Here is an 11,867-nt window from a genome sequence, read left to right as displayed (position 1 = left end):
CAATATCGAACCAGGCGAAATTCAAAATACAGCATGGACAAGTGGAAATTTATAGCTAAGGAGCAGGGAGGAAGTCGGTGGATAGAAAATTACTAAGGAGAAACAACAGGTATAAGGAAGGTTCTGGCTAAAAATGACCTAACCAGATACTTCTAAGGACAGGCCAGGGTGATCAGATGTCATGGGATGGTAGAGGATGAGGGACCTGATCAGGTATCCAGGACGATCAGACATTGAGGGCGGGTCTGGTTAAACTTGAGTTAGCAGCATTCTTACTAAAACTAGATTTTACAAGGAAGTTCACAGATGAGCCTAGGAGAAGTTTCAGGAGCCTGACTGAAGTTTGTTCAAGCAAAAAAAATATCAGAACCTTTTCTGCTCCTCAAGTCAGAACAAGGAGATTCTCCTGGAGATGCTCCTGGAGCCCTGACTTTTGTATCCCCTGACACTTACTGCCAGGTTTCTTGTACACTGAGCTTAGATCAAGAAATACTGATGAAGAAGAAAAAAAATAGTAAACTCAGTCCTAATTTGGTGACACTTCACATCACCATCTTCTTCTCCAGTCTGCTTTCTACTGTTTATTTTCAGATTCCAGAAGTAGCTGCTATGTGTCCAGGGTTCATAGGTATAGTCATTGGGAGACATGGGGGCGGAGGCACATTTAATTAATCATCCAACTTCAACTGTTTACCCTTCAAATTAATTTTAATTTATACTCCTGATCTCTGTGAAGGTCTCCATTCAGACACTGCTGATGGGATTGGCAAAACTCTAACCTTGACTCCATTTAAGCTAGTAAGATTATCTCTCCAAGTATTTACCCCCTCTCTCAAAATAGCTCACTTACAAACAAATCAATGTTAAGGAGACATTATGAGAGAAGCCTAAGGAAAATTTTTATAACCCATTATATAGGCATCACTATTACAGATTGCATATTAAGCCCTATCTATTATCACTGATACAGTTTATTTTACACAATATACTGTGTTTATGATTGTTATCAGTGTTTATTTGATGACCGACCACACTACACATAACACAACATGACATGCAATTCCATGGGTTGGATTTTTTTTAAGAATAAGGTGATAGGATCCAAATTCATTTATTCTTTCAACAATTTTTTAATAAACAGCTACCATCTGCCTTTTACTATGCTAAATTCTATGAGGTGTACAAAAATAATTTAGCAAGGTTAAGGTCAGGGCAAATTTTTACTTACATCCCTCCTTGGATGTCATAGTTGCAAATGTCCAAAATTTCACATGCAACATCATAAAACCCTCACAAGGCGACATGTGACAGGCATCAGAAGAGTAACAGAGAGTTCAACAGGATCAGAAAAAAGAAATGAGTTTCAGGGTCAGGCTGCCAGGGGGCTGTACGCTGGAACACACTTGTGACAATGGGAACATTATTCATAACCTTAGATCTTTGAAATACCGTAAAAAATATTAACTATCTTTCACGATCGTTGTATGGGTTGAGTAGGTAAGATGATGTGTTACCACTGACTGGGATAGAGAAGGCACACAATAAATTATAGATCTATGGAATAAGAAACAATTAAAACTCGTCATAATTAACACAGGTAATTATAAATTAAAGACAATCTTTTTGGATGATGTTGGCAAATAATGTTCGCGAAAGCTTCGAACGCATACTGAAATGCCGGCGCTAACCATGTTTGAGTTCTGAATGTCACGATCTCTCAGAACGCCTTCCTGTTATTCTTTTTTTTAGATAAGAACTCCCGTTCTGCTATGTGCCGGCACGCGAGTGTCGGCAGCAATGGAAATGATCCAGACCTTCTCGGAGGAAGCTGCGAGCTTAGCCAACAAAGTTAAAACGTATTCAGACTACCAGGATTGTTTTGAGGACGCACAGTCTCATATGCATTCTTTTAACGTGGAGGAGATTACACAGATCGTGCTTTCGGAGATCTCCGACATCGAATATGACTTAACCTTGAGGAAATTATTGTGGGACGCGCAGGAGGAGTGGGGGGCGCTCTTCCAGGAATGGCGGAAGCGTACTCTTCACAGTATTGACATAGAGCTGGTACAGAGAAACGTTTCAAACTGGATGAACATAATCTTCGTACTAGAAAAAGGTAAGAGTTTCGTTCTCAAGTCTTTCCACCAAGGATTACACACAAAATGGCCTCTGGGCCAGCGAGACCAGTGTCTTTGACCTGATTGCTTTACCCATTTCAAGGGGCGACCATTAATGGCTGGAGAAACAGTGCAGGGGTGTAGATAGAATCGTTTCCTGAAGCAAGAAAGAGATGAAAACTTTGTCCCTAAATTTTTTTCTTAAGTAATTAACGACAATTTTTGTATCCTTTAAAAGTGGGGTAAAACCCCAGACACTTCATCATGATTCTGGGTCTTCTTAGGCTAGAGATGTTTTGATATTAAGGGCCTACCTGCAAGATCTCCACCCGGATCCTCACCGTGGATGCCTGCAGCATCCTTTGGGCTGTTGGGGAACAGCTAAAAAAGTCATTCTGAGAGCTTTCCTTTCTGCTAATCATCAAATTTGAAATCTTCTCAACACAGAGATGCCATTTCTGTGTGAGCAGTTCTGTAAGATCATATCCTTTCCAAAAGGAACGTTTTATTTCACTTGGCAAGAGAATGTTTTTGCTTTTTAAATTCCTCCCTTATCTCTCGGCTATACTTCAAGCTATGATCTCCTCTCCAGAAAAATACTTTAATTTGCTTGTTTTCAAATTATACAAGAAATATAACCATATCGCAGAAAGAGAAAAATCGTGAGCAAATCGCCTATAGTCTCACTGCTTTAACGGAACTCATTTTGTGCATTCTCTCTCAATATTTTGTCATGTATCTGTTTCAGAGAACAATATATAAGTAACAAGTATACAACACCTTTTTTCTATCCGTAGCTTCTCAGATAAAATCTTGCTGGTTGCGGACATATAATTCTTTTGTCCTTTTATTTAACCAGGTCTTGAAAAACATTTTGTTATTCTACATGGCTTTATTTTTAAAAACCCCATTGTACAAAATTGGACATTTAAGAACACGGGCATAGTGTTCAGTTGTCCCGAGTCCCCAATTTTGGCTATATCTCTGCCTCTTCCCCCTTTTTGTAAAATGTCGAGTAAAAAGGTTATAAGTATTGAAACTTCAGCTGCATAGGTTTTGAGTCTCGTACCTCTGGTTTGTCAGTGCCAGAGGACAGACCAGTGCTGGTCCATGGCAGAGTTTTTAATCTATATTTCCTACAGTTCAGTGTTAAAATATTTTCCTTGTGAAATAATATGATGGAATTTTTCCTTTGATGTTCTTCCTTACTGGGCAGCATTTAAAAGCCCCAAACCTGTAACAGTCATTCGAATGCACATATGTGTAGCTGTTGGTGTATCTGTCTTGTCAGTGGCAATCCGAGGCACCCTCTGGTAGCTAGCTATCCCCAGTATCAAATTTTCCAAGATAACTTAGCTCCGATGGTCTCAGGTCTTAATCTCCAGTCCTGATCACTATTTCTCTTTATTTTCATCTGTAGTTGATTCTTTCGGAAGGGTGATATTAATAAAATTTATTATTTTAGTGCAGACTAATAACTGATCAGCTAGTATTACATTAGGTAGTAATTTTATTTCCTGGCTTAAAAATATGATGGACTTATCTCATCGGTGAGCCTACTGACCCATTGCTATTTACAGGTTTACCCAGAAACAACATGGTAACACATCTCAGGCAATCAGTGACAGATTTTAAACAAGAGCTGCCCATCATCATAGCTCTGGGCAACCCTTGTCTCAAGCCAAGGCACTGGGAGGCTCTCCAGGAGATTATAGGAAAGTCAGTTTCTCTGGATAAAAACTGTACAGTTGAGGATCTTCTAGAGCTTAAGGTAAGTAAAAATCGTTTTAAAAAGATAGGTTGAAACACCAGTGGCATCAACTTTCAGTGGGCAACTATAAATCTATAAGGAACAGGAATTAGAAAAGGGAGACATTCATAGAATGTCTGGGGAGGTGGGAGTATATTAGCAGGTGATAGGTGACAGGAAATTATGTTTAGTTGGCCATATTGGTTAAGCTATTTATTGTGCCATTATTATCTAGATGATTAGAGAACAGCAATACTGGTTTTTATGTGTAGCAAATGAAATTAGCGTTTTATATTTAACAGTGCTGCTTATAGAGAATACATTTTATAGAAATAGAAAAATCCAAACTATACTCCATTTTAGACAAAATGAAAACTATGAAGAGCTTCTTAGGATAACCCTACCAATGAGTCAATATTATATTTTAAATACACAATTAGCAACTATTTGATTTGCCACATAGGTTTTGTTTTAAAAATGGAATTTTTCTGTTATTTAAAATTTTTTTCTTTTTTCATGCTTGGCTTAAAATAAGCTTCATTTATGTTTCATGTTTCAGCATTGACAGTGTCTAATAACGGTATTTTATACCTATAATTTTCTACTAAATTTTCTGTTGTGATGAAGAAATGAGGGGAAATTATAAGAATTTAAAAAGAACTTTAAAAGACAACTTTAATTGTTTTTCAAAATTAGATTATTTTATATCTCCAGTCTTAACCTCAACCTTTCTCCCGAACTCATGTATCTAATTCCTTAATCACTATCTCCACTTGTGTGTCTAAGAGATATCGCAAAATTAATGTCCAGAAATGCACTTCTCATTCTTCATTTCCCAAATCCTATTCTTCCTCTCTCTTTCCCATCTTAGTTAATGGCATCTCCATTTTTGTCTGTTTGTTTTTTTTTAAGCTAAAAATCATGAAATAATCTTTGAATCTTCTCTTATTCTTTTACTCCTCATCCATCTAACTCTCTCATGCTTTCCTGGATCTTTCCCAGAGTCTCCTAACTGATCTATGTGCCACAAGTGAATTCAGCAAAATATCTAGATAATTTCAGAACATATAGGTCAATGCCAACAGTTAAGTCTATTCAAACCAGCATTTCAGAAATCTAGCACAATTTCAATGATATTTTCATTGTCTAAGTCTTAGATTGTTGGAACCATTTTTAGGCAAGTCAGATAAAGGATGAAATTTGGCAGGCTAAGTGTCGCAGCAAGCAATGGAAATCAGGGTCAACAGGCCCATAGGGGGTCAGCTTGTGGCCTGCATTGGGTCGATGATCTCAAAGGGTTCCAGTGAGCTATCCTTCCATTTCTCAAATGAGCAGACAGTTTAAAGTGGAAGTCCCACACGGTTTTTGGAGGATCCAAATTAAAATAATTCAACATCTGAACAAAAGTGAAGGTCTTCAGCCTCTGAAATACTTTAACCAAGAGTCAAAAGAGCCCCTTCTTCTCGAGGTTAGTCGTAATGGCAGAGGAGATGAGCGGACAATCAGCTGGTCATCCGAAGTGAGCTCTGAAAACTCCCGGATGATTCTGATCATCCTGTAGAAATTCAACAACAACTAATCCAGATAACACAAGTGCCTAGATGAACAGGATCTGGCCCAGAAAGTCAGCCTTCATTTAGTAAAACACGTACATCTTGGGGCTGACCCAGAAATGGTAGTCATGATGCAAGACTGTCTAGAACAGGCTGTGATAGGTTCATTTGTGATCTTATCAAATGAATAAATTATGGATTCTGCCCAAGATGTTTTGCAGGCTCTGAAAAGCTCGTGATGTGAAAAGTATGTCACAGAGTAAAGAGGAAGAGGTCAATGGTATGCATAAGATGAACACAATTACTTTATGGTTGACCGTTTTCACTTTAGAAAGCCATGTGCTTTATAATAGAGGCAGATAATTATTACAGGCATTAAGATTTCATCTGAAACTTCCCAGATTATTACCAAGTCGATTGGGAGGTCTGAGCATTTGGTGGTCTAGTCCCAACTTTGACAATAAAGGGCTAGGTCCACTTGGTTGAAATTTTGCTTTAGACATTCCCAGTGTCTGGATTTAGTACTTAGCAATTTCAGAATATGGGCATGAGGCACAAAGTTCTTTCTTCAGCATAGAAACTTGATGATCCTATGGTTCTTTCTCTGCTTCAGGCTGAATAATCTGTGTCAAAGTAAAGGCTTTGATAAAGCTGTTATTTAAGACCTTAAACTGTCAACTGATTTCACCATAGTCACACCCATCTTTGGCAGACCCATAAGAGAGATGATGACAAAAACTAGTCATATTTGTTCAGAGTCCCCACTGAGCTGCATTAACAAAACGTAGGGATTAGACGTCACTCTTTAGCCCCATGAAAATGCATATGGCAACAGTGGTAGATTCTTCTTTCAGGATAAAAACAGTCAGCCCAGCTGGTTAATTCTAAGATGTGGAGATGGGAAGCTCTCTGAGTATCTCTATTATGGCGAGTGAATCTGGAGATCTTATATTAAGATCTTGTCCTATGGGAATGGGCAGTCTGCACACATGGAAAAAAAGACCTATATAGACTTCACTAATGAATTTTGAGAAACACTTATCCTTATCGAGGTATGGCAAAGAACGAGAAGCCAGGGAGAGGTGAGTCCATTAGAGTTACATTCTCTCGGATGATTATGTCCCAAGAATTATTATAGAGAGTAAAAGCATGTCATAAAGTATCTAAGCAGTTGACATTAGTGCAGAGGAAACAAAGCCGAAGGATACAATATCTGTATATACACAGAAGGTGCTGTTAACTGTTCTTTACACTGACTAGAATCAGAGAAAATAAACGTTGTGTTTAGAAATTTTCACTGAGCATGAAGAATATGAAAAAGTTAGGATGATTAAAAACGAAAAAGAGCTGAGTCGTGAAGGTCAGGCCGTGAAGTCTCTGGTTAGGACATCAACCTAACTGGGATTGGATCTTCAGTACTTCTGACGCATCTTCAACACGTTCATTTAAATCTTCCAGTTTGGATGTATCGGGAATTATTGGCCCCATTGGACATTAAATAATAATTTTTTTCATTTTAGATGTTTCAGCACGAAAGTCAAATAAATGAAATATCGACCTCAGCAACTAAAGAAACTGCGCTTGAAAAAATGCTCTTTAAGATTATTGAACTTTGGAACACGACTCCTTTACATTTAGTTCCTCACCACACAGAGACTTCCTCTGTCCTAATCATTTCATCTCTAGATGACATACTAGCTCAGCTAGAGGAGTCTCAGATCATACTTGCAACAGTTAAAGGATCTTCCTATATCGGGCCCATTAAGGTAAATACAATGGCAAAGGGAAAATGTTTTCGTTTCCTCTAGTTTTATTTATTACTTTAAGTTTTTCATTCTGCAAACTTTGGAGTTATATAAACCATTCATATACGTATATAGAAATGAGGTGGAATATTTGGTAGTTCAAATACTCGGAGTAAGTTTTACGGAAACATTATTAACTGTTCATGAGGAACTGTCAGGAAGTTTAACCTGGGCAGACGAGATAAATCCAGATAATATAAAGATATGACCCTGCGAGCCATGACTGTTACCAGTCGTGCCACAGCTTCTACAAATCCCCACGGTGCTGGCAGTGCCCGTGCCAAAACAATTGCCTTGAGTTTCTGCCGGCAGCAGTGGGATGCTTCATTTTTTATTTCCCGTGCCATTGCTCTTAAGGGTGAATCCTACCTCTATTCCTGTGTGCTCCTGCACTTATTTCTAGAACAAACAGCAGGCTCCACATCTATTCTAGTCTCATTAGGAATGAAACCATATGGTCGGCTTTTGTTCAGTGCTCTCTGATGGTGTGTTTTCATCATCGTAGGCTCTTGTGGATAAATGGGATCAAAACTTGACTCTCTTCTCTCGCACTCTTGAGGAATGGATGAACTGTCAAAGAACTTGGCTTTATCTTGAACCGATATTTAATTCTTTAGAAATACAAAGGTAAACACTCAAAACATGCCATATACAGGTTTAAAAAAAGCACGGTGGGTAATGTATTTCCTGTAATCCTTGAGAAATCAGTTTTTAATGAGAGCTCTAAAACAATCCTACCTATAAGCATAGAGTATAATCTGCTGCGTCATTATTATGTTTTTGATTTCATAAAAGATTGAAATAAAAGTCTTATTTCTCAATTATGGATATAAAGCTGTTAAGGACTGGGAAAGAATATCAGAGACATTATTATAATCCTAAAGCTACAATACTGTGTGTATTTAGTGCCAGAATATTAGTGTAGATTTGATCTGAACAATACAAATGCTTTTAATAGCATTCAGGCATAAATGATAGCTTCTTACTTTGGACCATGTGAAAGAACAGAGAGTCTAGACAATTGTTGAAAATTCTACCCTTTCTTTTTATTCATAGTGTTCAAATCAATTGGTCTCTTTCTAAAGTATTTGGTCTTAGAGTATTTAATTTAAGACGTAGGTATTAACTGGAAGAATTTAATCTACTGACAATAAATCACACAGGCTAGTCTAGAAGCCATTCTGAAATAAGGTAGGAAGTCATAGGGTGTGTATCTGTAAGGTATTAGAACATCTGATAGAAAACCTTGAATATCAGGTTAAGTGTTTTCAATTTCATTTTAGAGGCGAGAGGTTTACAAAAGAGAACTGTTTAGGTATAAGTATTGTTTTGTAAGAAAGAGTATCTGTTTTTGTTATACATTTCTATTTCTTATGATGTGAATGCTTTAGATTTATATTTCTTGTCATATAAATGCTTTAGATTCTTCCATTAATCTATACTTATTCCGATAGTCTTCATGGGTGAAACTACATAACTAAGGGATGTATTCTTTATGGTTACAACAACTTTTTACTAAAGATTTCTTAACCAAAGGAGAAATAAGACTCCTAAGTAAGGGAGTTTAAAATGTCACTTACTTGTTCTTTTACAAGATTTGCTCGGAGGTTGAAAATGGGGCTTTTAATTAAAGACCGAAGGCTCCGGTACAATAGTTGTAAAGAAAAGAAAAAAACTGGGTTCGTAATGGACCTGTCTTTGACTAATGGAGAAGGATGATGGGCCCTGATACCGAGGGGGAAATGAGAAAAAGAAGAAAGGGAAGAAAGAAGCATGGGAGGGCAGAATTGTCTAAGGGAATTTGTGAGAGTAGAAGATGCTGTGCCATTTACCCTCACTCCGGACTAACTGCGAGTTGTACTGTCACCTTCCCGAGACAGAAGGGGAGCTTGAAGTATCCTTTCTGATGGGATTTTTACTGAGCTGTAGAAAATTATCCCAAGATGGGGACTGGGATAATGGGAGGCTCTTAGAAGAGCTTGACATATATCGCCCTGGAATTTGGGGCATTAGAAACTAGGACTTGCCTCTTCTCTGGAGAAGTTTGAAGCAGCCTTTAATAGGAAAGCGAAGAAATGCAAGAATACAGGGTTATTGTAGACGCCTGGTCCTCTACCAGAGGTGATTTTGCCCTCTAGGGGACATTTGGCAATGTCCGCAGACCCCTTTGTCTGTCCCAACTGGCATGGTTGGGGGTGGGGAGAGATACTACTAGCATCTAGTGAATAGAGAATGTTATACATCCTACAGTACACAGGAAAGCACCACGCCCCCACAACAAAGACTTGTCTGGCCCCAAATGTTAACAGTGTTCAAGTTGAGAAATCTTGACTTAGACCACGGAGACACAGCAGAAGTTTACATCTTGACAGATCTCCACTCAAAATGGACACGACCAGAGCAAGGGAATGCCAGGGGTACACTGTGTAAGGCAATGATAAGGCGTGCTTGTAAGAGGTCAGCTGGAGAAAGCCAGGGACCGACGCGGTGTAGAAGTTTCTGTTGGGGGACTCGAGATCTCGGCAATATACCCCATGGGTAACTGTTCTGACATTCAAGGGCATTTAAGAGGCAAAAGAGAATTAAAAGTAATGCCAGCTGAATTAAAAACAAAGAGCTTTGCCTCTAATTTCTTCTCTACCTTAACCTCCAAGTCGTAAGGAGCTTGCTATCAGGTCGGGACTCGGGTGGGACGGGAGTGGGAAACACAGGTGAGCAGAGAGTGGCAGAGAGCTAGATTGTGCAGCCTTTGAAAATACTGCCCTCGTTCACCTTCAACAAGAGCGGAAACAAAAGTTACTATATCAGTGGATTACCACGCCAGGCGTAGGTTTGCTTCCTTTTTTAAGGGGAGAAAAGAATGATAATATTCTGTAAAGGAAAATTTTTATACTTAGGCCGAACCTGCTTTACATTTCCTTATCCTCTAAGATGAGATAATTACTAATGGAACTTGAATCTTATCGTAAACACCTCTGCACTCTCGCTCCTGGGCCAGGCGCCCTCTGTGATTCTCTCCATGTGGGAGAGCTGTGTCTCCTTTAACACCCAGGTCAAACAGCTTCTTCTGCAAGAAACTCTGCCCAGATGCCGCTTCTCTAGAATTTCGGTAGCCCTTTCTTTTATAACATTTCACTTCTACTTACTTGCTATAGAACTTGTTTGTATCCATCGTGTACCTCCTCACTAAGTGATGGATGTATATCTGATTCCTTCTAGTATTTCCTACAATTCGCATCACTTGTACACAATAGGCACTAAAAATATCTTTAATTAATGACTGATCAGCAAAAATGTAACATAGCAAACCATTTTGTAAATTGAGCAATTTAGACTATGGATTTTAATTACACCTTCAAAAAATAAGATCATCTCTAATTTTCTTCCTAAAGGCAGCTCCCAGCAGAAGCAAAACTCTTCTCTCATGTGATTTCTCTGTGGAAAGAAATAATGTTAAAACTACAAAACAAACTGGATGCTTTGCAGATAGCCACCTCTGCAGGAGTCCTTGAAATTCTGCAAAATTGCAATACACATCTTGAATATATAAAGAAAAGTCTTGAGGTAAAACAATAGCAGTCCTGAAGTGGAGAATTATTTAACCTTCAAAATGCCACGCATGCAGATTGTCTTCTCTACCATAGCTACCAACGCTATTACAAACTCTCACCATCTATAGGGTTAATGACAATACTATCCAAAGGGAGAAAAAGTGGATGGACCAAAATGACTTTAGGCAAAGTATCAAATTTTTAAGTGCCTGGGTTTCCTTATCTTTAAGTTGGAGTAATAACAGTGCCTACCTTGAGGGGCTTTGTGCCAAATGAGATAATGCATTTAAAGCAGGAGAGCTGGCACAAAGAAAGTACTTAATGACTGTTATTTAGATTAGCACGACTATTATTATTAAGATATAAAATCAGCAAAAGTTGAATATTTTGATGATTTTATAAATTATTGATTCATGTGTTTTACATTGCCAGAATGTTACATTGTCAGATAGACAATATCTATCTTTACATACTGATTTTTAATATTCGAGATTTTAATATTTGTGAACATACTCGCTTCACTTCATAAACCAAGATATCTCCTAGACATTCGTCTTTTTTCCTTGTTGAACACAAGCCTCAGTGGTTGTGATGACTCCCGCACACGTGGCAGTTACGGCCTGCGGAAGTTCTCTGCCCAGGAAGACCCTCTGCTGTATACATCTGTGATCTGGAGCAGTCATAAGGGGCTGCACCCAGAGTGATCTGGTTGCTAATAACCAGTTTACCAAGCGATCATTGAGATAAGCTTTCTAATTATTTCTAGCATATCCTTGGATGACTACTAAGCATCATTACCAACCAGTAACTTTCCACTCATTCAGGTATTGAGCGCCTACGTTATAGCAGGCACTGCTGCTAGATGCTGGGACTACAAAGATAAAAGATGTATCCCTTACTATTATAGAACTCAAAAACTATTACAGGCAACAAGAGAGGCATAGAGATCTCACAGTGAGATGCACTGTATGATAGGTTGGCTGGTATGGCCAAATTAAAGATGAAAGATTAATCCAGCCTGGGACAAGTGATAAGTGACCTAGGTCTTGAAAGAAATACATGGATTAGCCAGGTAAAAGTCCGGATGT

The 11,867-nt window shown here is 38.4% G+C and overlaps 1 protein-coding gene across 1 annotated transcript in view; it reads left to right on the top strand.

Moving 5' to 3' along the window:
- DNAH14 (dynein axonemal heavy chain 14) overlaps positions 1 to 11,867 on the top strand; it is a 150,563-nt gene that overhangs the window by 52,496 nt on the left and 86,200 nt on the right. Inside the window, exons 18-22 of the mRNA XM_006916239.1 lie at positions 1,750 to 2,119; positions 3,701 to 3,891; positions 6,944 to 7,189; positions 7,734 to 7,855; positions 10,621 to 10,792. Of these exons, the coding sequence (XP_006916301.1) occupies positions 1,750 to 2,119; positions 3,701 to 3,891; positions 6,944 to 7,189; positions 7,734 to 7,855; positions 10,621 to 10,792 (1,101 nt within the window). The remainder of the gene's footprint in view (positions 1 to 1,749; positions 2,120 to 3,700; positions 3,892 to 6,943; positions 7,190 to 7,733; positions 7,856 to 10,620; positions 10,793 to 11,867) is intronic.

This window comes from Pteropus alecto, unplaced genomic scaffold (assembly GCF_000325575.1).
Source record: "Pteropus alecto unplaced genomic scaffold, ASM32557v1 scaffold65, whole genome shotgun sequence".
In the NCBI taxonomy this organism is placed as follows: domain Eukaryota; kingdom Metazoa; phylum Chordata; class Mammalia; order Chiroptera; family Pteropodidae; genus Pteropus; species Pteropus alecto.
Note: the sequence above shows the minus strand (reverse complement) of the source record. Positions and strands in the feature narration are given on the sequence as shown.